The sequence below is a fragment of the Anser brachyrhynchus genome, assembly GCF_964034855.1.
Source record: "Anser brachyrhynchus genome assembly, chromosome: 2".
Classification (NCBI taxonomy): Eukaryota; Metazoa; Chordata; class Aves; order Anseriformes; family Anatidae; genus Anser; species Anser brachyrhynchus.
Window position 1 is genome coordinate 66,881,692 of NC_137695.1, and position 26,761 is coordinate 66,908,452.

Sequence of the window (26,761 nt, forward strand, 5' to 3'; positions counted from 1 at the left end):
ATATATGTGGGCAGAATTTGGTAGAACCCCTCACTCAGCACTTCCTCAAGTGCTCTGCTGAGCGAGGGCCTGCCAGGTTAGCAAATGGACACGAGCACATGCTGGGACAACTGGAATTGGAGGTATGGGCTGGGGTGTCATTGTGTTTGGCCATCGTTTGCAGTACTTGGTAAGTGCATGCTTCACATCCATGCTCTGCTTGCCCTACCTTGTAAACACCAACTGTGTCTATATTATCACAAAAACAGCTTTGGGGACAAAATAACCACTAATCCATGCTGTCTGCCACAACCTTCCTCAGCCGTTGTGGCCTCCCTCACCACAGTTTATTTTCCCATGGAGACCTTCATGTGTACCCGGATTTAATGTGTTGCAGAGGACATATTTACTATGTGCACTCAACAGCCCCCACATATCCTTTTCTTACTCTTGCAGTGACAATACTTTGGGGGTGGAAAACATAAATCAGACAAGACAATGGAGAGTCCTTTACCTGGGCCTCCCTGGAAAGCTCCTGCCATTATCTGCCACAAGGACAAGTGGGATTTTTTTAGGACCTGTGGGCTGGAGTTAAGTGTGTGAAAAAAGGACTGTTGCTGCCTGGAAAGCTGAGATCACCATACAAGCAAAAATCAAGGACCAGTCTTACAAAATGAGTCCATACCAATGGGAACTATGTTTATACATCGATGGAACTGACAAACATACCAAATGTGATGAAACGCTCTTGCTTACTGAATAACACAAAAAAGTTTTTCCTGAGTATTGGTGGGAGGGGTAGGCCCTGTCTTTCTGGACCTCAACAACACCATGTTTTTTAAGAGAGCCGGGAGGAAAGCCTTTCCATTCATTAACTGAGTAATTTTCCACATACATCAATTCAACAAATATTATTCAATTTTTTTTTGCTACTGTATATTTACCACAATCTACGGCATAATAGTGCCTTTTCATAACATGCCATATATTAGGTGTAAAAATATCATACACACTCAACTTCTAAAATTTCAGCTGTAAGTGGATTTCCAGACTCCGGACCTCTTGGATAAGATTAAGTGTAGCTTAAGCATCACTTGAAATTAAAGTTCTTTTCAAAGTTCAGTCTGTCTAGGCAAGGAAAGTCCACCTGCCCCCACCCCCAAGCGATTCCTTGTAGTGTTTTTAAGAAATGCTAAGAAGTGCAGACAGAAAGAGGAAGGTACTCGAGACTAAACAAGAAGTTGTCTGTATGAAATCAGCCTGAAGAGGGTTTATTGCTAGACTGAGTACTGCGATCTCATTTTTTTTCAGTCTTTGCTTTATTTTTCAGGTAATGGTGAGCTACTGAGTGGGAAGAGTAAAAGGTGGTTTTTAAATATGACCCATGCACCACCACCAGAATGAAAAGCCCAAGCCTGAGCTTTTGGCCAGCTCTCTAGGAAAGCCCCAGTCTTTCTACAAAAATCCTGCACATCACCAGCATGGTACATTGCAGCATACACACCTTGAAGATGTGTCATCCCCAGTAGTGCAGACTTGCTACTGTGGGTCAAACTGCTTTGACAAGCCTGGGCTCTCTGCAATCCACACTGTGCAAACTGCATGTGCAAAAATCCCTCACTCACCAGTCCAGAGCTCCTGCTGACAACCTGCACTTTTTCTGTCTTCTTTAAGACACTGTGCAATGCAAGGCTTTCAAGGATTGTCAGCATAATATCATAATTTTTTATGCCATGTATTTGCAAGTTGTTATATAGAATTTGCTATTTATGTGCAAGGCCTATTTGCTCAATTTTTGAGCATTTGTGTGAAGTTAATAGCATCAAGGGGGTTTCCAGACATTGGTCTCTGCAACACAGAACTGTTGTAATTTCTCCTCAGAGCAGAAGTGGTAAATATTTGAAAATTCATTATAAACCAGAATCTTCATTTTTGTTTGGTTTGCATTCACAGGAAGAGCTCTGTTGCAATTGCCCCTTAAAACATTCCAGCCTCCATGAACCACATTAGTTCCCTAGATTTCTGCTCATCTTATACATTGCGCTCCTGGAGGTATTCTTTGCACCATTTGAGCCTGGCTGAAAGCCCGCTGGTGTCTCTTTAAGTCCCTCCATTGGACTTTCAGTTAACTGCAGCCTTTATTCAGAGACACGACTTCTCTAGAAAAGCCTCTGCAGCAGGAAACTGGTGTTACCTCACCACTCATCTCAATAGTTCAGTCACCAACCATTTGGCCCATAGATCTACATGCTGGGATATGCAGGCAACGGAGAGAAGCTGCAGTTCCCCTACAAAAAGTTTGCATTTAGCCCATAAATGCTACATTAAAATTAAAACCAGCAGCACCTTAACACAAAGAAACAGTTTGAGATGGTCATGATTGGCAGGGAGGACAAGGACAAAGCTGATGAAGAAGAACAGTAGATGGCGCCACAGCTCTGCTGATGAGATTTTCCCCACGAGTCAGGGTTGTGCTGCTATTTCTATGTGCAGTTCTCTATGCTAGTGACTTTACAAGAACAGTTCCTTGCATGAAAGAATTGCTTGAAGCCCTGAGATGCAGCTTCAGCTATTTTTCAGGGCTCCAATCAGGTAGGAACAAACCAGAAGTAAATGGCACCTGGAGCAGATTGCTACACCTTTGTCCACATCCCTTTGCCATCCCTTTTGCCCAGGGCAATTTCTGAGCAACATAAACATAGCCTGAGTGAAGACCACTAGGAAACTGGGAACATTTCCCACTGGAAGGGCCTCAAGTGGTGTTGCTGATGGCCTAAAACACTCTTGGATGGGGACTAGGGTAAGCACATGCAGGAATTTAGGGACATCTCACTAGACGACTTCATTAGGGACTTCATCCTCATGGATGAAGTACCTTCACCAACACATTTTCTTTGCCCTAGTGGTAAGGCATTTGAGGAGGCTCAAAGCTGGGTTAGTACGTTATACACCACGGAAGTATCAGAACTGACTAAAATTTGACAGGGACATGTCAACCAGCAGCTCCAGAGTCCCTTTCCAGCAAGTCTTTGCTTTATTCTAGTCCTTCTTCCTCTTGGGATCCTTTGTTAGGAAATAGACTGCGGTCATCTGATTTTTCTGAAGGGAACCCTCATTTGAATCATTAAGGATCATCATTACTTGGTCTGTGTTTTGGTTCCTTATTGGTCCCACTGACAGTCGCTGCTTTCCAGAGCCTTGTGGTAGCTCACATATCAGGAGGCCACAATGCAAGAGAAGGACAAATTACAAGCTACAATAAAGACAACAATCAACGCACAGGCTAGATTTTACAGATCTAGACAGATTCCCAAAAAAAGGCAACTGGAGGCAGTGGCATACACCTTTTTTACACGAGGCTAAAGGAGTGAAGTATCTCCAGAGTCACCATAAATTCTCACTATCCCTGTAATCACTCTTGCTCCCCCTGTAGGAAGGACCCTCTGCCTTGAGCTTGCTCCATTATTTCTTCTGCCCATCTCTAGCATCAATGCATTCTTTTAATTTCCACCACAGGGTGGCATTATCAAACTCCATCGACTTAAAAGCCATTCATGATCAAGTAGGACACCGCAGTCTAGCAACTAGAGTCAGTGATGAACAAGTACAGAGCAGGAAAAATATATTTATGAAAAGTAAGGAAGAAGTAGTCACTATGCCCTGCTGGTGGAAGAAATGTCAATTTCTCCATTTATTTTTGGTTTATTTGTGTGTTCTTATTGAGCAAATAAGAGCCTGTGGATGTTAAATTAACTACAAGTGTTTCATCAAGTTCACAAAAAGCATCGGAATATCTTGTTAATCACAAAGATGAGTGATAAGTTCCAGTGAAAACCGATAAGAGTTGTTCAGCCCTACTTTTTGTTCCTATCAGTTTTATTTCTGCACCCTGAGAGGTTTTGCCTGTTATTAAAAAGTGAACTGAATATTACATAGGTTGTCTATACAGCTTGTCTTGAAGAGAACTAGCAGCGAAACAGCTTTCACCTGGCAATGCAGAGTGCCTGGGTCTTACAAACATAGAAAGAAGATTATTGTAGCAACTGTTAACAGCAAGTATTGCTTCTTAGTCCTGATCCTATGAAAGTACTTTGTATTTTGTAACTAGCTTCATTTATGTTACAAATACTGCCCAAGGACATGCCAGGAAAGAGTGTGAAGGTATCTGTTGTGTAGATGTTTAGAGCAGTCTGTTAACAAGCTTTTGAAGACTACCAACAACTACAGTATTTGGGTCTTGGAGGCACTACTACAAAGCAAACAGAAAACTAAGGATTTTGCCAAAATGCCATAATTCCTTCGTATCTAAACTCATTACAATGAACATTAAACAAACCGGCCTGAGGAAACCTCTGCTATTCATTGCTGCCTTGTCTTTAATTACATATTTATTTTTTGGTGGGGAGCAGCCTTTAACTGAAACATTATGGCGTTGTCTGAGAAACAAAAGAAAACATATATCTCAGGTATCAACTATTCCTCAGACTTGGAAATAGTGCAAATATGTCAACTTCCTGTAGAAATAGCTTGGGAACATTTCCTTGATCACTGAACAAGACAAAGAAAGATCCTTATGGTATCATTTCGATTTCAAAAACACAACTCTTGTTTTGCATTAGTGATTTTTATTTTAAGTAAAATTCAGCATACACAATGATTGTTTCTGTAATGCTTAAGGTTTAAAGTTTCAGTTCTTTTTTGTGAGCAGTTCTGAATATAGCAGCTTTGCTATCACAGAACAGAGAAAGAAAGCAAATTAGGTTGAAAGCAAATTTGTTGAAAACAAATTTGGTTGTATCCAAACAGTGGATACAAACAGCAGAATAAATAGGACCAAACCACAGGGAAAAAAAATAATGTAGGGAAATGCAACTTACCACCATTAAGCAAATAAAATAGGCATGACCATCTAAGACCTAAATCTTCTGTTTCCTAAAACTTCTTCAGCACAAGCAGCTGTCTTAGCCAAAGGGAATTCATATGTTCAAAACATTTGAGGTAAATTATGAATGAACCATCTGGGAAAAGAGTATAGATGATGGATGTCTCTAGAACTAAGAAATTATTTCATTTTCTGCATCTAGTTCTCTTATCAGATTGTTTTAGTTTTAGTCAGGCACAGTAAATTTGGAATAATCTGAAAATTAGTAGGCAGATAACTGCACAATGAATAGGTGACACAAGCTTTTTGCTAACAAGAATGGATTGGCACTATAGATATGCAAACTGTGATTCAAGTTCACCTGAATTGCAAGGGCATGGCCCAAGGCCTGACCAGGCAAGAAGAGGTTGGCCACCTGATGGAGAGGACTGTTCGCTGAGAAAGGTACCTGCTTGTGCACTTCGGCAGCCTGGATCAAAGACTGATCTATCTTTAGTTTATCTTTAGTCACTGTCACCTGCCTCTTTCCTGAGACAAACTCTTCTGGACAACCTCTTCTCTAATACACACTTCTGAATCATCTATCCATGGCCAATGCAGATAACACAGGGAATAGGTGGTGCTTTGGTGTATCAGTGGTGAGTGCCTCACAGTAACAGCATCTAGCCCACGGATTAGACTCACAGATCTATCTCCAGTCCTTCCTTTGGCAAGACTAGTGTGCAACCTGCAAGATGGCAAGTTAAAAATAAGATTTTCCATAAAAGCAGGGAGTGGCTGAAATCATCTTTTGGCAAGAAGCAGGGTTTTCACTGTTTGGGTTGTTCTGCTTTTAGTTTTTATTAAGTTCCCCTCTTTTGGTTCTGATTTGTGCCCTTACAAAGGACTAGACACCTCTCAGTCAGGCTAATCAGATTTGGTCCACATCCCTGCGCTCTTGTGATTTTTTTCGCCAGCACCACGTACCTGCTACCACCTAGTAAAGAGGTAAGACCTCTTATTTATTCTCCCCCTTTCCTGCCAACCTGTTAGTTTACAGCAACATCCTCTGCATCTCACTAAGATCCCTTCCCCCTTTTCTCTTAACCTCGTGGTCTCCTGCCATCCCTTTTTGTTAGTTTCTGCCAGGCTCTTCTCTGAAAAAAAGACACCCTGCCACGTTAGCAGGGAACCTCAGAGCTCCCCATCTATGGATTAGTTATATTTAAGATTCTTCATGCTCTTCTCTCTCCAAGACACAGAAGATCCTTCACTCAAAACACATTTCATTCATTTTCTGCACCATTTCATTTGATCAGAGATTTCTTCCCTTTTCTTCATCTTTTCTGCAGTTTTACTAGTAAGTTCTCAAAGGAACTTTTTTCATCAACAGACCATCAGGTGTTTCAGGGTTCATTTTCATCCTTTTCATTTTCATGAACTGGCAGATGTTTTTTTAGCTTCATTACCTAGAGTTCACAAATCCTAAGTAGCCACAATCTCTCTTCTCTTTGTGGCTATTCATTCCTTTTTCTGAAGTCATACTTGCTAAAAGTCTCCTTACAAAGACAGCTCTTCCCATTTGCTGAGGGAACATGAAGTGCACTGATATGGTATGCTTCTGTAACATTACTGCTGCTTTCAAGACACTGTGATCCAGCCATTCCTCCCCACCCCACCAGAGCAACAGAAGTATGCTCTGACAAGGAGCCTTTGCTGCCCAATGTCTCTGGTGGTGGTGTCCCAGCTTTCCATCCACGACAGGTTCAGAAAGATGCATTCAGCTGGTTCGAAGCATTTGCTACTTGAAAGTCTTTCAGCCAAGGGAGGGCCGGGGTAAAAGTAGTATGCCAGATAGGTCCTTTCTTCTGTCTGGTGCTATATGAATTATGCTAAATTTGCATTGATAAGACTGCAGATTTGGTCCTTGCTTACATTACAATTGAAAGATCAGAAGCATATCTGAAATGTGGCATGTACGCTAAGGACAAGTGGACAGACCTCAGAAGGTTGCTAGTGATGGGAAGTCATCCCATTCAGTTCTATTCACTGCTTCATCTGGGCACAAGGAAAATCAGCACCGATGAAATTCAAAGGAGATGACCAGATTGTTGGAGTAGAAAATAATGACTGGGACAAGACAGGCATACAGATGAGTGGTGGTTATTGAGGCAAAAGCGTTGCAGCTAAAACTAAGGAAGGGCGATACCTACAGAGAAATGAGGTGTTTTTTCCTGAAAAGCATATGCTTAAAAGAAGGTTTCATGTCACTGTTACTGCAGACAAAGGGCTGAAATTATGCCCCTTGTGTAACAATATGTCAAAGAGATTAATGAGGCCCTGCAGGGACAAAAGAGCAGCAAGAGGAACAGCTTCAAGTTTCTGTTAACAGAGCTGATGAAACTGGTACCACAGTGTTGCCTGCTCAGCTGATGTCCACATCTTTAGAAGACTGTCAGCAAACTGAAGAGAAGACATACATGATCTGCAGAGTAATAACCTGCACTGTTGATCTCACAGTGACCTATTTAAAACTCTCCACAGATGCATTTTATGAAAGACGACTGAGAAGCTACTTCCCATATGAGTATTTTATTCTGGCGAACAAGAAACCAGTAGATCCCACAGTTCGCATTGTCTTCACATCAAGCTTTTCTGGAGGAAACAATTCAGCCAAATACAAGCTAGTGGGCAGAGTAACAATGTCAGAGGCATATAGGATAGCAGCAAATAGCAAAACTGAGCATAAAGTTATATCTGTGTCCAGAATGACACAGGAGATTGATCTAGAAGATATATCTCCTGTTTAGGATCTATTATTTTCCCTCCCTCCTACTCATCTCCTGTAGTTTTCTTGTTTGTACTTCTCAAAGTGACTCTTCAGTTTCTCCTGCTAACAAGCAAGCAGCCTCCCCTGTTGAGAAATGGTTTTTACTTCTGCTTGGCCAGCCTCTTTTAGGACATAGGGGAGAGCAGCATTTGCCAGCTGCAAGCATAGCTGTTCTGCCAGAGGGACTCAAAACCATCCCATTTGACCAGCACGTCCTCTGTGATCATCCCCCTTCCCCAGATCCCCAGAGAGACAGGGCTCACTGTCTTCTCAGGAGAAATTTGTAGAAACTGATAGGCTTCATGCTGTGATAAAAACCATGAGAAACCCCCAGCCCTTACACCACACACACCCGCGACATCCTACATACTATTTGATAGTTTGTGAGAGTTTGACCATTATCACCATTTGCATCAGGTCAGCAGTAGTTTTGCCATATATAAAACCTGCTATGGGAGACATCAAGCAAAAAGGCAGTGTGAATTTGCATGCCCTCATTTCTTTTCTTAGCAAGATAAGCAGGGGTTAGGAAAATCAAAGAATAAACAAAAGGAGACTTCCCTACACTAAATCTATACAGCTCTTCATTACCACAGTTACATGGTATAACTGGCAAAATCAGTTATCCCACATAGAGGGACTAGAAACACACCTCCCACACACCCATCAAGTGCCTCCCTCTTCTCTGCTCACTACAGATGATCCTTTCATTATTTTTTTCTGAGTTTGAGATGCGTTTTACAACCCATGAAAAAGAGCAGTTTCTGTTGAATGAGAGCTACTTATTGACATCTGCTTTTAACGATTTTGGGTAAGATGAAGGGGCTTTAACTCAGCAATCCAGCTCTCACTGGAAACTTTGTATTTCCTTCCACACCATAAGACACTTTAAATTTCTTTTCTGCATTTAAAGGACCATCTCTGGTGAGCACTGAGGAGAGAAACACTTGTGATACAATCTGTAAGGAAGTACACAGTTTCCGTTGACAGACACAGCTACCTTGTGACATCTGCTTTTTGCAGCTGCTGGGTATCGCAGTGTAGGCAGCACCTCACTGACAGAGTTACCTGGCCAAAAGCAAGTGATTCACTCCACTAGAACCAAGACTCTTCCTTGCATCATTTGAGAAGAAAAGGAGAGAAAAGGTAACATTTACAAAATTTAGTTTTAGAAAGAGTTGTCTATGTTATATGCTCATCACGTGTGTGACTGTAATGCTTTTTCATTTACCTTTTGTTGCCACTCAGGTAATTTTTACAGCAATTTTCAGAAATTCTGCATAATCAGGATTGAGTGTGTGTGCATTATATGAGTATTTGTTTTCAGTTTTAAATGCTCAAGTAGAATAGCCATGCAGAATGTAGATTAGATTCAGGTGTGACTAGGTGCTAGTGTTGCAGAGCTGTCATCTCTAGGACATTGGTGTTGAACAGTTCTGTCCCTGTGACTCGTAATTCAGATTAAATTCCTCTCTGTGTATAACAGAACAGAACTGTAGACAGGAAAGTTGTGACTGAGATTACATGCAGTAGGGGTCAGGTTAATGATAGTCAATGCTTGCTGCACTGTAGTAGCACTATACAGTCTGAAGATAAATAGAGCAATGATACTCACTTTTCCTCTGCTTCCCATTCATAAAAATAAAGACAAAGGGGAAAGACATAACACAGGCTTGCAAAAATTCTAGTAAGTTAGGCTAAGAAATGACACCTGCTGTGATGTGAAAAACATAGTAATACATCAATGGTGTATTTGCATTGCATCCATTATGTGATCTGGTCAACCTCGAAGTAACATCACTTAAAACTCTGTATCTATTAGAAAAGAACATACATAAGATGACAAATTCATGTTATTCACTTCACCACTGAAGACAGCACTTACTGAAAATTGATGTCACCTTTCACTGTCTTCTTTCAGTGATGTTTGCCTGAGTGAAAAGATGGGTAAAAACCTGAACTGCTATGAACAGTGGCTTCACTTTTTACTTTACGTTACACAGGATTAACCCTCTCTGATTTGAGGTACATAGTCTGTTATCTTTCATCCCTATTTGCTTTCCTCTCTGCAGTTTGGATAGTGTTCAGTCTGACACATCTGATTTGCACCATGTTGGAAGGACTGAGCACATGCATGCCAAGGACAGTACTTTACAAGTGTGCATATAAGCATCCCATAGTACTTGAATATTGCTTGATGATCTGTAATGAGAAGTGCATTGGAACTGCAAGTCAGTCTTTGTGTGTTGCAGTCTTTTCAACGTGATTCAGGCTTGTGGAGTAACCACATGGTCATCATGAAGACAAGGTCACTGACATTTTTATATTCTTTCATTCTCAGGAATTTGGGAAAAAAACATGAGTTCTTCAAGTACAGAGTCCTTTGAAGTTGACACCTCAACCTTATATGACTATTACGATAATTATAACGATGCCCCAAAACCATGCAGTAAGGAAACTGTCAAGAGGTTTGCAGCCTCCTTCCTACCTGTTCTATATACCCTAGTATTCCTGGTTGGGCTAATGGGAAACATTCTGGTCATAGTGGTCCTCTTCAAATACAAGAGACTGAAGAGCATGACTGATGTGTACCTGCTAAATCTCGCCGTCTCAGATTTGCTCTTTGTTTTTTCCCTGCCGTTCTGGTCTTATTTTGCGATAGACCAATGGGTTTTTGGAACTCCCTGGTGTAAAATCATTTCATGGATCTATCTGGTTGGGTTTTACAGTGGGATATTTTTTATTATGCTTATGAGCATAGACAGATACCTGGCAATTGTTCGTGCAGTGTTTTCCATGAAAGCAAGAACTACTTTCCATGGCCTGATTACCAGTGTTATTGTATGGCTGGTGGCTCTTTCAGCCTCAGTTCCAGAACTTGTATTTAGAGAATCTTACCATGAGCAAAATTATACTACCTGCAAGCACAGATATCCAGGAAATTTTACAACATGGAAACTCTTTTCCACTTTGGAAATCAATGTTTTAGGGCTTCTAATCCCTTTTATAGTTATGGCATTTTGCTACTCCATGATCATCAAAACATTAGTCCACTGTAGAAATGAGAAAAAGAATAAGGCTGTGAGGATGATCTTTGCTGTCATGATTGTATTTTTCTTCTTCTGGACTCCTTACAATATTGTAATTTTCTTACAATTGCTGGAACTTATTGGAGTCATTAGAGACTGTCAAGCAAGCAGGAATCTAGACTATGCATTCCAGATAACGGAAATTTTCGGCCTTTTTCACTGTTGCCTCAACCCAGTCATCTATTTCCTCATGGGGGAAAAATTTAAGAAGTACCTGAAGATGCTCTTTAAGAACTGGTGGTTACCTGGAGATATTTGCAAGTGGTGTGGACTTCACATCAGTTACCACACCGAGTCTACCAGTTCATTCCACACACAATCTACTGGGGATCAAGATGCGCTGTAATGCATTTCAGACCAACTGTTGAACTCACCAGAAAGCAAACTGACAAAATCAGGAACTTTGAAAAGCTAAGCAAATGCACAAGCATCTAATAAGCTAGCGCCTGAAAATAAACTTACTTTAGCTTTGATTTCTGCCTCTTAGATTTTTCTGAATATTACGACAGAAGCTGTCCTAGATGTGAAACCTAGGAGATGGACATGCAAGTTTTACCTGCTGCAATTATAAATCACTGCTCAGATTTCACAGCAGCCTCGGCTCACTGCAAGTACTGCGCTCTGCTTCTTGTTTTTCACCAGCATCAAGACAGAGGTTGGCCTGCATGGAGGGGTGAAGGAGAGAATTCCTCATCATCAGGAAGTGCACTTGGAAAATATCTTTGAAGGATAAGGATGGTTATTACCATATTTTTTATTCTACAGCTGATCTGTGTAGGACTTGTTTTCTCAGACTCTTAGTGGCCACTGTTATACATTTCATCTCAGGGAGAGGATACACCTTCTGTCATTTAAAAAAAAAAGGACACAAAATGCACTCTTTCTGTGCACAAAGAAAGGAAGCCAATGCATTATACTGTGCTATAAATATAGCTACATTTTCTCTCAGGTATCCGAGCTCTATATATACCTAAATTTAGGTATATATATAGGTATTTTGAATTACTTTATCACCATACTTCAGGATGGCAATTCTCTATTTTTTTTAATTAACATTAAAAATGTTCAGACTTTTTTGGAATAAAAGTGTTTTTTAAATTTGTTTTTCAGCATGTGTGAGTAAATTTGAAGTATCTTGATTATAAGTATCTTTTTAAGTGAATGTTCTTCATTCCAGAAATACCTACCTCCAAGACACAATTTTCATTCGCTGTGTATGTATCTGGCAAAACAAAATAAAGAGAGGCAGTGTAGGAAAGGTCTGCCATAATTTATCCACACGTAATTTAACCACACAAAGAACTGTAGCATTTGGTAACAGAGCAGAAGGCAAAGAGTGTGATACGCCAATAGCTGCTCACAGATGTACATGATATTAATCAGATTGGTAACAGGAAGGAAACTCACACAGCATTTAGATTTTGGCACAAAATTTTTTTTTTTTTCAAAAGGAAAAATCAGTATTGTGGTAGTAGAAAAAGTAAAAGTTGAAAAACCTATACTGGAAAATATTTCTGATGCATCTTCTTTGTTACACGACAACTACTCAGCTGAAAGACTTTTGTCTTGGTTAGGCCATCAATAACAAGGTGCCCACCCAGCATTCAGATATGGCTACAAATAGCAGACAAAACATTAAAATACATGAGCAAAGAGCTGTAGAAATGTAAAAATATTATAGTGCCTCTGTCCTGATCACCCTAAATTAGAAACATAAATGCAAGTTCACCTTCATGGGAACTCTCTCATGATACAACAGACAGACTGAAAATAAAAAACAGCACTCTTAAATACTCATGCACACACATACCTTTCATAATTCATTTTGGGAATACGTTACCATCAGCAGCTCACTGATGCTGACAGCTCCAAGCAAGGACTTGCATTAATGCAGATAATGCTGTGGAAGGCATTACAATACTAAAAAAAGTATATTCCTTGCCACAAAAAAGAATTTTAATTCTTATTATTCAACACTTTACAAGTCACTGAGTAAACCACATATGAAAACTGCCTCAAGGGGTGGGTTAACCCCTCTATTACCTATTTTGGGAAGGAAGAGCCAGACAAAGTGCAAGTATCAGGTGCTGGAAAGTCTCACAGATGTCACTGAACCCCACAACACATCACTTCCAAGCCAGCACGGCATATCGACCTCACAGACGTGACACTGCTGGCACGGGCACCATGATTTGCTGAGCTATTCATCAACCAAGTGCCTAGACTAAATTGGAAGCAAGAGAGCGTATCATGTTTTTTTGTTGTTGTTGATGTTGTTTTTGTTTGTTTGTTTTTTTCTTGGTCCTACTCTGTGACCCTTCTGGTCAATAAGATCAAAGAGGTCTTACAGATAAACCTGGAACTGGTGAGAGACCTGGCTTTCCAGACTAGGTGAAAGGCTGCCTGTGCTGGCCCAACAAAAATAATGGTCAGGAAGCAAAAAGCAACCCATAGTAGGCTCTTGGAAAGCACAAGATAAGAAGGGTCTGGAGCTAAGACTGGCACTGAGGAATGGCAACCAGATGGCCAGCAGCTCGCAGGCTGGTCTGGCTCTGGGCGCATACCCTGTGGTGGGGGAGGATGCTGTGTCCATTCATGTGTGGAATTAACAGGCCGCACCCAGCAGATGCACAGCATCACTTTAAATTGTGCTAGCGTAAAGCCCTTTTTCCGCACAAAACTCAAAAGCTAGTGACTGCCGGGCTTTGTGGCCCACACCCCGTACACGTGTGCTTGGTGCACAGAGTGCCCAGTGCAGGCAGAGATTCCTCCTGGTGAACATTGCTCTCGCATTTCTCTGCCCACCGAACTTCTTCCAGTCCTCCCAGTAATACTCACAGCTACTTCACGGCTGTGTGAGAACAACAAAGTTGAAAGCTTTGCTCTGGACAGGTTTCCTGAATCAGGTACAAGGGGGACCTCACCATTAAGTGGTGGGCACAGGAATCCATAGCCTGGGACTGAGGCTCACCAAAACTGGTAGTTGTCTCCTCTCCATCACTTGCAACAAACCCTCCTCCCTGCCAGCAGGCACCGACCTGCTGTGGATAATGCCAGTCCTCTTTTGAAAGAGGGCTTTGAAATCTGCCAGTGAGAAAGGATGAGATAATCGTATGAATACAGACAAAAATAAAGCAGGGATTTTCAAAATGTCATTTGACCAAAAGTGTCATTTTAGCTGAACAAGAGTTTCCAAGTGATGAAAGATGGTACATACAGACCTATTGAACCATGAAAGAAAATGGATAGATATTTGAGTGAAGCAAAGCTGACTCATTCCTAAACCCACATTTTTACATCAGGGTTCCTCAGAAGGCCACTCAGAGCAACTGAAGAGAGGACGTAAAGCTGCCACAAAAGTGCAGATGACAGAAAAAAAAATCAGCTTCATGACATCAAATATAAATAACAATGAAAAGGTTAAAAAAAATCTTGGTAGGTTTGTTCTCATACAACACATAGGTCAGTGCAGTCATTCCCTAAACATACAGCTGAATTACACTTACTAGCTTTTTCTCCTGAGCATGGTTTCATACCTTTTGATTGTGCAGAACAGGCATCATGGAAGGCTGCTCTGCTCGGTCTGAAAGCCATCCCTGGAAAGAAACTGAGAGATCACTACTCTCCTTCCTATGCTACTGTTGCTTGCCTCTGTTCTAGCAACAGGTCTGGACACCTGGTCTGAAGGACAGTGCAACTCAACAGGAACTACAATGCTTCCCTGCTACCAGGATGCTTCCAGTGATCTACACTCACACATTTTCCTCCAGAAGCTCATAACAGTTTCCTGTTTTTATCTAGAATTTCTCTCTTAACATGGCCTGAGACCAGCCTCATCAAGTCCCAGGCCTTATGCAAATATTTCCATTTGACTTGATTTACAGTTAGAAATCAAGAGCCTTTCAGTCAAAATGACCACTGAAATGTTTAAGGGCAATGCCTACAAAGAGCTCAACAGGAAAGTTGACTGCACTACTCCAGCCATGAAATAAGTTTTTAAGCAGAAGACTGGAAATGAGTAGTCAATATGATTGCAATGAGATTCCTTGCATTCACATATCTGATAAAAGCACCCAAAGGTGGTGTAGTACTGATCACATCTGCAGTAATCTTACTGTAACACAGCAATGATGTATGTCAGTGTCACTGGCAGTCATAGAGAATCACCCTGGATAGAGCAAGCACTATCAAGTGGGTACACACCAAGTTAGATGCTTCCAGGAAGATTTTCTTTTTCACAGTCGTTCAGAGGCAACATCCATCAGAAAAATAAAGTGAACAAAATCCAATCTTACAGGACAGTAATCAAGTCAAAGACATCTCTTGCAAAAACAAGGCTCAAAAGTGGAAAAGCCCTTTATCTGTTTCAGACCGGCAAAATCCAGCTCCTTTCCCAACTCCTTGACAGAGCACAGGCACAACTACCAAATGCTGCTATACTCTTTCCCTTGGAGGAACATAACCCTCCACAGATCCTTCATATGCTCAGCTCAAAAGAAGGCTGCTCACAAGCCATGCTCCGTGTTCCAGATCAAAGGTTTTCTCTTCATTAGTTTCTGGTCCTCCTTTGAACTCTCAGAAATAGTAGCATGTGATATCTCCACTGAAAATAGTAATGTGTGATATCTCCACTGAAAACAGTAACTCCTTCTCTTACACAACATGGGTCCATTAAAAAAAAAAAAAAAAAGAAGCTGCCATCTTATAGCTAAGGGAATTATGGCACAGAGCAAGAGCTCAGCCATATGAACACGGTGCACGTTTTTGACAGACTCTCAGGGCACACCCAGCTCTCCTTGGGGAGGATTTGTATTTCAGCTCAGTGAAGAAGACTCTAGATCAGAGCTGCCCACACTGTGCCCTTTCTGGTAGCCAAATCTGAGAGGTCCCAATTAGGAAGGTTCCAATCTGCATCCAGGTTGTGTGAGGAGGGCTGTGGATTAATATGAAGGGTATCTGGAGGTAAATGGATGAAGATGATGAGGTAATGCCAATACATTATGTTCTTCACTGGTGTAGAGGGTGTTGTCTGTCTTAAAACACCAGTGAGCAAGGATCCTGTTAGCAGATTACTGAAAGAAAAAAAAATTTGCACCCTCTGTGTAAACACAGACCGAGTACATGGTTGATCGATGTATCATACACCTTTAGTTTTTGCGTTGGTGTTTTTGTTTCGAGTCATCTTGGAATGGCTGAAGTTTCTCCGTGTTTTAATGTTTCTAAGTAACAGCATACATTCAGTATGTGCAGCAGCTGAGCTAAATGCTGCAAGCTTTTCATTCTGGGTGCTGCAAAATAAAAACTACTAGGACACTAAGAATTTTTGGAAATTCCAGGAAGGTCTTTGTTTCCTTGTTTTTGCTTTTAACAACTACAGCAAATAATCAAGAATCTGATCTTCAAGAATCTGATTTGTTTCCACAGATACAAAACCCTCATAAAAGGCAGCCTCAGTGTTACTAGCGTACTGTAAGACAACAAAGACTGAATGAAGACCTACATTACCAGATCCACTCTTACTCAAAAGAGGTCGGGGCATTTCATCAGCATTTTACAAGTAGCTCTGAACAGACAAGTTCGGGATGAGATTTATATACTTGGGATAGCTGATTGGAAAGGCAGCTGAACATCCCTGTAAGAAAAAAGCATATTTGTCTCTTTTGCACTGTGACTTTGCACTATGCTAAATATCCCCAGAGAAGTATTATGGTTTGGGGCAGGTAAGAGAGGAGAAGGTTCCTCCCTGACTCTTACCCAGTCTCCATCAACCACAAATAGAAAGAGCTCTACTAGCTAGTAGTAGCACAAAAGCATCTTAATCAAAGCAAACAAAGACCACAACAGATCTCAATACTTGCTCATAACTGGTAAACTGAAATTTGACCACAAGTAAGACCATGACCGCAGACAGAGTGACTTGCCTTTTCCGCTACTAAAGTATGTGGGAAAGGTGTAAAGAGCTTGCAGACAAGAAAGAGAGAGGATGGCTTTCCTTGTTGTTTATGCACTTCAACTCCTCGTTGCTCATTCACAAGGACCAGGAATGAAAAGAAAACAAGGCTGGTTGACTGCAAGGAACAACGTTGCCTGCAGGTCCTGCAGACAAGCTCTGCTGAGAGTTTGCAGAGCACAGGTCTGCCCTTACTTTCAAAATTCCTGTTGGCACTTCTAGAAGAGTAAAACTCATCACATGAAGTGTTGGACAAAAGACTTGCCCTGCTACAGAGAAGGGGCTGAAAAGTTTAGAAAATGAAAGAAAAAAAGAAGTTTGGATGTAGGCCGTTTGCTCCTCAGCTCTGCTTCGCTGAGCTACCCATGCATAATTCAGGTCAGTACTCACTTCTTTTCATCAGAAATACCAGGGAACTGCCAACACCTCCCGCCCCCGGGAAGTTGGCTTCCACCTGCTCCCACTCTTGCTTCTCACATGAACACATGTGCCACAGCCCTCCTCTCCCACAGTTACACAGAGTTAAAAGTAAATCCATTCACTTCCTCACCAGCTAACGCTCAAGTTCTCCGCACACAGTGATCACACAAGTAGGATGTCTGGGTTGTGACTACACTAGCAAAACATTTTGCATTAGAAAAGGCAAGTTCACGAAAATCTGAACAATGGAGAATATGGATTTGTGATGGCATCGATGAAAGAGCAACACCTAAACCAATGCTATTGCTTAGATTTTGTTTCAGCTTCAAAGTCAAACTATTTTAGAACAAGTGCAGCCTATTTTTATCATATTTGAATTTAAGTATTTCATTATTTCTACTCCAAATTCTTATAAAAATTTCCTTCTGATGGAGATAATTTCAAAGTTCCTCATGAAAGTCATGTAAAAAACTACAGAGCCTTATTGACTATCAAACTAGGAATATGTGAATAAAATTAAATTGATCAAACCTCAAATCAGCATTTTTAAAAGTCAATTGTTAAATTCCAGTTATTTAACAATTTGAGCCAGGGCCCCAGAAAGCAAGCTCAGCATTAGATATCCAAGCTTCTGCAGAATTTTTCTTCAGGTATTGTTGTTTTTTTTTTTCTTGTAATACCAGGAATTGGTATGTACAGATTGAGGGCAACTACTAATTGGGTCAGATGGAAAAAAAGTAGATCACCTTTTCTGTAAGGTAATTCATAATAAAATGCTGATTCATATATAATAGCACTGAAGATGTTCTCACAATAAAAAAAATCAATCATAATATATGGAATGACTAAACATGGCTTGGATTTTCAGGAGGACACATGACCATATCTATGCCCAACACATTAAGTGTCATGCCAATATAAAACATTGGCTATATATGGGCTCTCAGGTTCCTGGAGGGAAAAAAAAAGTAAAAAGAGTTCTCAAAATGTCAAGTATTTGTACATAATTAGTTGTAGAAAAGCTGATAGTCCCTAATAATTGAGTAAATCGTATTTACTATTTATTTATTATAAAAGTAGCTTGTATCAATGTCTATTTTAACACAGCCTCCGAGCAAAATCTGTCATGTTTTCTAGACCTGCAACTGTAAGATCCCACAAAGGTACTGCTTTAGCAAAAATAAAACAATTTTTTTTTAAATGGTCTGTGAGATCCTTTACAGCAGAAGCCATATCTCCCTAGTTGGTGCATGGGACAAGCTAGATGTGTTTACTCCAACACAAGCAGCTGCTGAGGCTCCAGGAGGAGACCTGGCACAGACCCATCAGCTAGTCGTGTTGAACGGACACTGGTTGTGCTTAGGAAAAAAAGAAAAACAACACTATTACCTGCTGCTTACTAGACAGCTTCCACTGTTTCCACTTCCGTATCATAACAAGGTGCAGACTTAAACCTTGTATAAGTTGCCTAACCAGGTCTGTTGCTATCTGTCACACAGCCAGTATGCCCAAAATAGCACCCTTAACCTATACTTCTCCCTGGAGAAAAAACAAACATGCAAACAAACAAAAAAACACACAAACAAACCACCACCAACAACAACTACAAAAAAAGTTTTTAAGTTTGTTTTCAGCCTTGCCAAGGTTCTCAGTCTACTCAGCTCTTACATCGGTAAAATATAAATAAATATATATAATATATATAGTATATAAATATATAAATATATAAAATAAATACTGTGCCCTCCTTTGTAAAACAAAGGCATTTTGCAGATTAAGAGTACTAGCATGAAACTAAGCATTTGTTATTGTACAGAAGAAAATCTGTGTTCATTATTAGATGTCTTGCCTTAAGAATTTCATCTTCTTCCACTTAAGATGAAAACAACTTCATAAGGGATGATTCTAAAACAAGCCTTTGTTTTTGAACAATTTCTTCCTTACGTTTCTCAGTCAATAGCCAATTACTGCTTGAATCATGAAGGTTTGCAAACAGAAACCTTACCCCTTTTAGATGTGCCTGCCTGATTTACTTCACATTTTGACATTTGTAATCATTAGGGGGTTTCAGCAATTTGCATGAACACACTAAAACAGATAGCAGGAAAAAAATAAGCACTTCATAAGAATAGGAACATTCTTTCCAAGTCAAACAAGCATCAAATTTTCACATCAAAAGCCATACACGCTGACAATGAGTAAGCCCAAAAATCAAATAAATGAAAGAGCACAGACCAAGGTGATCAAAAAAATAGATGATGTTCTTAAATAATCCTGATTGCTATACACCAGCATGCACAGTGTAAGTTTTAGAGTTTGGGGGATTTCTTGCAAACCAAGTCATGGCGACTGAGCAGCTCGCCGCTGAATCAGCAGTCAAAGCTGAGTCTCTTCCACTGAAATGCCAGCTCAATTTAGTAAGAAAAAAAGACTTCACCTGAAAGTTTCAGGTGCTGAAACTTAAAAAGAAATTATTGGCTATGCTCACATTCAAAAGAGGGTACAGGGCTAGATGGACAATAGTCAAAACCAGTACCACTACACCTATATGAAAAAAAAAAACACGTTGCTATTAAATGAGAAAAAGAAAACAAAAGAAGAGCTGAGCTCTGTGTATTTTAGGATTAACTTAAGACTGAAGGCCTCAGCCTCAGAGACAAAATTGTGCAAAAATGAGCAAATTCTCATCTGCTGCACTGATGAGGCAGACCCTTGACAAACTCACAACACAGAGAGAAGAGAAATGGTGGGAATCCCTGAATGTTCTTGCACCCACTCTGCAGGACAAGTACAACAGCGTGGTTGTATTCCAAAGAAGACACTTGCTCACTAGAAACTAGAGTGAAACCAAAGCAGGCATCACCTAGCCTTATTATTTTGTGAAGAACTGAAAATATGTGATGCATATTGAGAATTTTCAGAAAAAAAGTATGTTTTCTGCCTTTAATTCCAAGGGTAATATGTAAAGCAAGATAGCGATAAGTACCTGGGCAGCAAGTACCATCAGAGCTGAGTGTTCACAACCTTAACAGTTGGGCAGGTTTTTTTGTTAGGATTTGGATATTTTTCCCACCCTGCACATCCAAGCAGGGGGGTTGAATCTTCACCCCAGCTCATGTAAAATTTTCCACTTGTGGCTATGAAAACTACAGAGCTCAGCACCATTCACCTTCTCCATTTCAGTGAGATGCAATGCCATAGCCTGTAGCTAGTTGTTGGTGGTTGGAGGCACTAAAAAAGAAATTTTCTTTCCCCTCCGAGCTTGCTTGGGTTTGGGGAAGAAAAAAGAAAAAGTAACCCTAAAAACCACTGCTGTTTTTCTGAGAAACTATTGTGCTTTCCCCTTTGTCTTCACAAGGTTTCTTATTCAGATGATGTTTTGGAACCCTTAATATTCTTGTTTGCTTGCATCTCTGTAATGCTTAAACATCCCCTCCAACACTGTGTGGTACTGTATGTAAAATAGAAACTAGGAACTAGCTGCATATAAGTCAGGTACACTACTACAGTAATCTCATTTTATTATCTTTGCACGGACTCTATTCATCAGATTTTTTTTAAAGTGTCTTTTGGGTTATTTCAGCATACTAGCTTCTATACACGTGCATTTCAATTACTGGCACCTTCTACCCAAGTTTCTTTCATTTCCTAGGATGGGTAATCAAGCTTAGGTGTTTTTCTGGTTGCTATCTTAACTTTTATTGAAAAAAGGGTGGAAGAGGAGTCCAAAGTTTGGCTAATACTAAAGCACTGGCTGTCTGTTGGTGTCAGACAGTTGAAATTAGAAAGGATCTGTAGAAGCAATAGGTTTTCTTCAACACCTCTGAGTCAAGACGAATGGACCAGAGAGGCTAGATGTGGACAAGTGAAAAAATAGCTGCTTCAGCAGATACCAACCAGCAGCACTTTATTTTTTATTTTTTAATTTCAACGTGCACTAGATGGACTCAATGCCTTAAATAAAGCCATGTCTGCAGGTGCTGTAGTCAAAAGACTCGCATTGTTTTAAGGTTGGCTTATGATGTAGATGTTTACTCTGGGTCAAAGAACCAAAAAAGCAATATAGGAATGCAATGTGGCAGAAGTCACTACTTCAGCAAAGTTTTGCAGGAAATCGTGCTAACCCCTAGCACTTATGTGTTCAGTGCTAAGTTCTCAGGTTTTTCATAGCACAGGATCTACCTATTCATGATTAATGTAAACCACATCCTAAAACTGAGCAGAAAAATAAAAAAGTAAGCTTGAAAGAAGGTACATAGAGTGTGTGCCCAGGCCTATCTTTATGTCAGAGGCTAAAGTCTTCCAGGGCCTAAAGAAGGCAAAGAGTGAGCTATTAATTTCTTTTCCTTCATATTCTCAACAATTCTGCCAACACTACAGAAGGCCCCTTCACCCATAGTGCAGGAATACCTGCAGATCCTGCACAGTCATCATCACCACACACAACACAGAGCCACTTGCTGTCTCGCAAGGCAAGTGCTTTTGAGAGCGCTATTGCAGAATTCCCAACTTTTGGCTAATTCTAGAGTAGTGATCCAAAGGGCATTCACTGTGTGTACCTGATGAAGATTTATAGGACCTGCAAAAGGCATCTTCATCCAGCTTGCAAACTAATGATGGCTAGGTGCAAGGGGTGGGGATCACTTCAGGCAACTGAAGACACATTGAAGGAAATTATTGGGGTTCCTCTACATTCAAAAGTTCCCTGGTACAGAAGGAAGAACCAATAAGACACAAGGAAGAAAGAAAGAGGAAACAGAAAGAAGGAAGAACCAATAAGACACAAGGAAGAAAGAAAGAGGAAACAGAAAGGAATCATTCCTTATATAAAGCATTAGAGAGATAACCCACAATTGCTAGACATCTCTCCACACTGTGCTCAGAGCTGTGCTCTGGCCCACAACTGCAGACAATACTGAAAATGCCCAGTCAATATCAGGGTAGCAGTATTAACCCTACCCAAGCACTAAGCTTAAAGAAATATAGTGCATACATTTAGAATGACTGTAGAGACTTAACAGAAAAGTACTTTTGAAGAACAGATACTGACTGTATTTTTCCTACAGGATTTGCACCAGTATTCAACAGATCTACTCAAAGACCCCTTCTATTGGAGAATTATTGGAGAATTTCAAACTCAATTCCCAGCTCCACTTAGGATTTACCTTCCCTACTCGCCAAAAAATTAAAAAGGCTAAGTTACAGACATGCAGGTGTAAACACATTACCAAAGTGCAAGATAGGGATCTTAGCAGACTGCAAGCGTCTTGGTATGAATGCATGCTGGGGAGTTTTATGAGCAAGACGGTGCTTCCCATTACAACACAACACAATTAAAAGTGGGACCTCCCTAAGACCCTGACTTTTGAGTGCTATATACACCTGCCCCTTGGGAACCGAGTATATGTGCTAAGGCTCACAACAAGAATTCTTAAATACATCCCTGATTCCTTAGCCACACAGACCATATATCCTACTGAAAGGGGCTTGCACTGAAACTAGGACTGGTTCTGTGAAGCATCTGTAGGTAACACATACCTTCAAGATTACCCCCAAAGCTGGGAACTCCAGTTCACTACTCCCATCTTTGATAATATAATAAGCAACAGAAAATCCCTTCTGAAAAGGGATTTTTAAACATATGTATGTTATTTAAACATATGTATGTTATGAAAAGCAGGACAAAGATCCCTGTGACATCTTCCCAACATTTTTCCATTCAGCCCTTTGTATGAGTCCCAAGATCATCTCCCACCCAGTTTTACTTTCTCATTGAGAATCATTAAAGTAGACCCCATCCTTCTATACTATCCAGTCCCTTTTGTCATGCAGTCTTTCTGACAGGAACTTGAGGTTGGCTACCATACTTTTAAGTCATGGCTTCCAACGTAGCTTTCTTGCAACCCTTGTTTCTTTCAGAAAAACTGCTGCAGAACCTGGACTGTGTCACTGAGGAGAATCTAGCGCCCTTTGCATCCTTGCTCCAACTTCTCTACATTGCTCTGCACCTCTTTATATTTCTGTAAATCCAGTCCATCCTGGAGGTAAGATAACAGAGATGGCACAGAAGTCTCACAGCACAAAGAAATACTTTATGTCAACTGCAGATGGTAAAAGTGATAGTTGGCTTATATACAGCAATGTGATTTTCATTTAGCTGTTGACAAGTTTCCTAATAAACACTAGTAAACACTGGAATAGCTTGCCCTAGGAAAAACTGGAGTCTCCATCTCAGGAAATAATGAAAAAGAGTTTAAATGAGCTGGCGATACTTGAGGTACAAATTATGTTGGCTTAGGGTAGAGAGGCACATGGCTAGATCACCTCTCATAAAACTTTTACCTTGTATTATCTGTTAAAATGTTGTTTGAAACCTTGTAAAGATGCATACAAGAACAAACTAAAGAGAAAATGCAGTGACTACACATCAATCAGATTTCTTTGGGAAGTTGTGTGAGAGCATTGGCAAGCAGAGAAGGGAAGATGAGCAATTGCAAAGCCATGTAACAAACATTTTCAGGTATTTTCCTGCTGGTAGAGGTAACAATGCCCAGTAAGTAACCAAGTCAATGTCAGAGGCCCACGCTAAGATTTTTCAACACTGCAAGGTATTTGCTCAAACATGGATGGGTTTCCAGGAAGTGTCAGAATATCAACTTTACATATACTGAGAGGTTGTTGTCCTCAGTAATTTGAACATGTCCAAAATTAGAATACAAGAAGATTGCAATAGTATGGTAGTCATCCAATTAAAGCAAAGTGACCAAGCCCACCCAAAGAGAAGAGACTCCTTCCCCCAAAGTGAATAGAATCATAAAATCATAGACTATCCCGAGTTGGAAAGGACCCATAAGGATCACCTAGTCCAACTCCTGGCACTGCACAGGTCTACCCAAAAGTTTAGACTATGTGACTAAGTGCACAGTCCAATTGCTTCTTAAACTCCAACAGGCTTGGTGCAGTGACTACTTCACTGGGAGCCTGTTCCAGTGTGCGACCACCCTCTCACTGAAGAACCTCTTGCTGGTGTCCAGCCTAAACATCCCCAGCCTCAGCTTGACACTACTCCCGCGGGTCTTATCACTGGTTACTAAAGAGAATAAATTGGTGCCTGCCCCTCCACTCCCCCTCACGAGGAAGCTGTAGACCACAATGAGGTCCCACCTCAGCCTCCTCTTCTCCAGGCTGAACAGGCCCAGTGACCTCAGCCACTCCTCATACGTCTTCCCCTCTAGGCCCTTCACCATCTTCGTAGCCCTCCTCTGGACACTCTCCAAGTTTAATGTCCTTTTTGTACTGTGGTGCTCAGAACTGCACACAGTACTTGAGGTGAGGCCGCACCAGCGCAGAGTAGAGCAGGACAATCACTTCCCTCGACTGACTAGCAATGCCATGCTTGATGCACCCCAGGATACGGTTGGCCCTCCTGGCTGCCAGGGCACACTGCTGGCTTATATTCAACTTGCTGTCAACCACAACTCCCAGATCCCTCTCTGTGGGGCTGCTCTCCAGCATCTCGTCACCCAGTCTGTACATATAGCCAGGGTTGCCCCATCCCAGGTGCAGGACCCGGCACTTGCTCTTGTTAAACTTCATGTGGTTGGTGATCACCCAGCTCTCCAATCTGTCCAGATCTCTCTGCAAGGCCTTTCCACCCTCATCCGAGTCCACAACTCCTCCAAGTTTGGTGTTGTCGGCAAATTTGCTCAAAACACCTTCTAGTCCTACATCCAAATCGTTTACAAAAACAGTGAAAAGGACTGGCTCTAAAATGGAGCCTTTGGGGACCCCACTAGTGACCACCCACCAGCCTGATGTGGCCCCATTTACCACAACCCTTTGAGCCCTGAGGATAGACTCCTTCCCCTTGCAGTCCAAACTGAGTGCTTTGTTAACAGGTCATCTTCCTGACCTGGATAATAGTGTGTCATCTCCTGTGGAGCATGCTGTTAAACACGAGATTCTTTCTCTGTAATTGCCTTTTCTGAACACCTGATGGATATTGGCCAGGTGGATAGTATTTGCTGCTCAGTCAGGAATATTTTCTAGATTCATACTGATGTTAACATTCAAAATGTGCAAACATCATCCAAAAACTACAAAAGGAAGCAGGGACACTGTGGAGCACTCAGAAAGTTGGGAGAACTCAAAAAGGTGAGAGTGCTGCCTGCAAAGATCAACAAAGGGCATTGAGAGGCTAACAGAACATGGAGAAGGCCAAGTCTCAACCTTGTTAGACTCAGGGACTGAAGTTTTGAGGGACTGAAGTGTTGGTTAACATTTAGATTTATTATTATGCTATGAACATAAGGGAAATGGTAGTCTTATCAATACGTTAAGAATTCAACCACATAGTGCACACCGTTCACCAGTCCATGTTTACCTCCTTGCTCATTCATCCCAAGTAACATTTAAAAGGTCTTCATTCGTGCGTAGGCAGGAATGTGGTTTAAGCTTACAAATCCCACTCTGGTTCTGGAAAAATACCTCTGCTAAACTGAGCCTCCTACAGCTGCACTTTGCAGGCAAACTTCTGACAGCATGGGGAAACTAGTCCCAGGAAGACTGCACACCAAAGCTAGGAAATCTAGGATAAGCCCCAGCCACGCAGCAGCAGCAAATGTGCAGATGCAGATGCCCAGTGCATGACACAGGCAGGGCAGAAGACAAACCTGCAGCACCCACGGACACACCCATGGGTGAAGGAACAGCAGGAGGCAACAGGCTCTCCTTGGTAGCGATGCATTCTGAATGCTCCTCCTCAGAGAGATCTTCCTTCTGTGTACTCACATAAATGCCACACCATTTGGCAACCTGTTTTTTTATTGTATGCAGACCAGGATTAGGAATCAGGGCCCTAACTTTCAGTCCCTTTCTGTAGACAACAGATCACTTCACAGAAAGCAGTAAATAGGCAGGTGTGTTATTGAAGCTATCTAGATCCCTACTTGAAAAACCTTGTTTTATCATGTTGTTCCTGGTAGTGTTACATTTATATAGATTAATATTTGCAATCCTTGATACAAAACCTTCATGCTTGTAATATTACATGGAGATATGACAAAAATAAATATAATGGATTATACTACATTTTTTTCACTAATGCAATGGAAAAACAAATGAAGTGATAAGAACTACAAATTGATCTTTTCCACTCTTTACAGCACTAATCAACACAAAAATAAAATTACTCCTGGCTGTCAAAGTACTGAACTGTTGTAGGAATTGCATCTAAATAAGTACTGTCATTCTGTACACTTCAAGCCACAAAACCCACAACCAGTATGAAACTAATTCTGTTCCATTCCTTACATTTGAGACCTGGCTCTGAGGTAACTAATACTTCATAATAAACTAGCTGCAGAGCATTTTCCAAGGTCTGCATAAGGATGATGTAAAGAATAAAAAGAACCAGGGTCAGAACAGAAAATGAAGTGTTTCAAGTACTGCACACGCAGCTCCCAGCTGTATGACTTGGCATTTGAGGTAAGAATTTCAGACTAGGAGTTCTGTGGCTCAAGTGAACCGCACAGGAGTGGTTTGAAAGTCCCTGTGGCAGTCAGCTCATCAACCACATAGCAGAGGTTTTGATAATGTAGTGGTGATCCTTTCTACTCTCTCCTCAGGTGAGG

The 26,761-nt window shown here is 41.0% G+C and overlaps 3 protein-coding genes across 9 annotated transcripts in view; 1 reads left to right on the forward strand and 2 right to left on the reverse strand.

Annotated features, from left to right (window-relative positions):
• Nucleotides 1–26,761, reverse strand: part of LOC308189729 (C-C chemokine receptor type 8-like) — a 66,016-nt gene that overhangs the window by 28,666 nt on the left and 10,589 nt on the right. Inside the window, exon 1 of one of the 2 annotated variants that reach the window (XM_080580131.1) lies at nucleotides 11,316–11,333. The exons of the other annotated variant lie outside the window; for it this stretch is intronic. The gene's annotated coding sequence lies outside the window, so the exon portion shown is untranslated. Of the gene's footprint in view, nucleotides 1–11,315; nucleotides 11,334–26,761 lie in introns of those variants that run through there. 2 annotated transcript variants of the gene reach the window in all.
• The window catches only part of GLB1 (galactosidase beta 1), a 96,353-nt gene that overhangs the window by 18,416 nt on the left and 51,176 nt on the right, over nucleotides 1–26,761 (reverse strand). The window contains exons 16-17 of one of the 6 annotated variants that reach the window (XM_080580098.1): nucleotides 11,947–11,981; nucleotides 11,282–11,420 (exon numbers count right to left, since the gene is read on the reverse strand). The exons of 3 other annotated variants lie outside the window; for them this stretch is intronic. In XM_080580098.1, the coding sequence (XP_080436224.1) occupies nucleotides 11,339–11,420; nucleotides 11,947–11,981 (117 nt within the window). In that variant the 3' untranslated portion in view covers nucleotides 11,282–11,338. Of the gene's footprint in view, nucleotides 1–11,281; nucleotides 11,421–11,453; nucleotides 11,604–11,946; nucleotides 11,982–26,761 lie in introns of those variants that run through there. 2 more of the 6 variants (XM_080580093.1, XM_080580102.1) reach the window with 2 other exon arrangements.
• On the forward strand, nucleotides 28–11,105 carry CCR4 (C-C motif chemokine receptor 4; the record flags this gene model as incomplete). Its single annotated transcript, XM_080580126.1, has 2 exons — nucleotides 28–8,816; nucleotides 10,012–11,105. The coding sequence occupies exon 2, from the start codon at nucleotides 10,029–10,031 to the stop codon at nucleotides 11,103–11,105; it is 1,077 nt and encodes a 358-aa protein (XP_080436252.1). The 5' UTR covers nucleotides 28–8,816; nucleotides 10,012–10,028.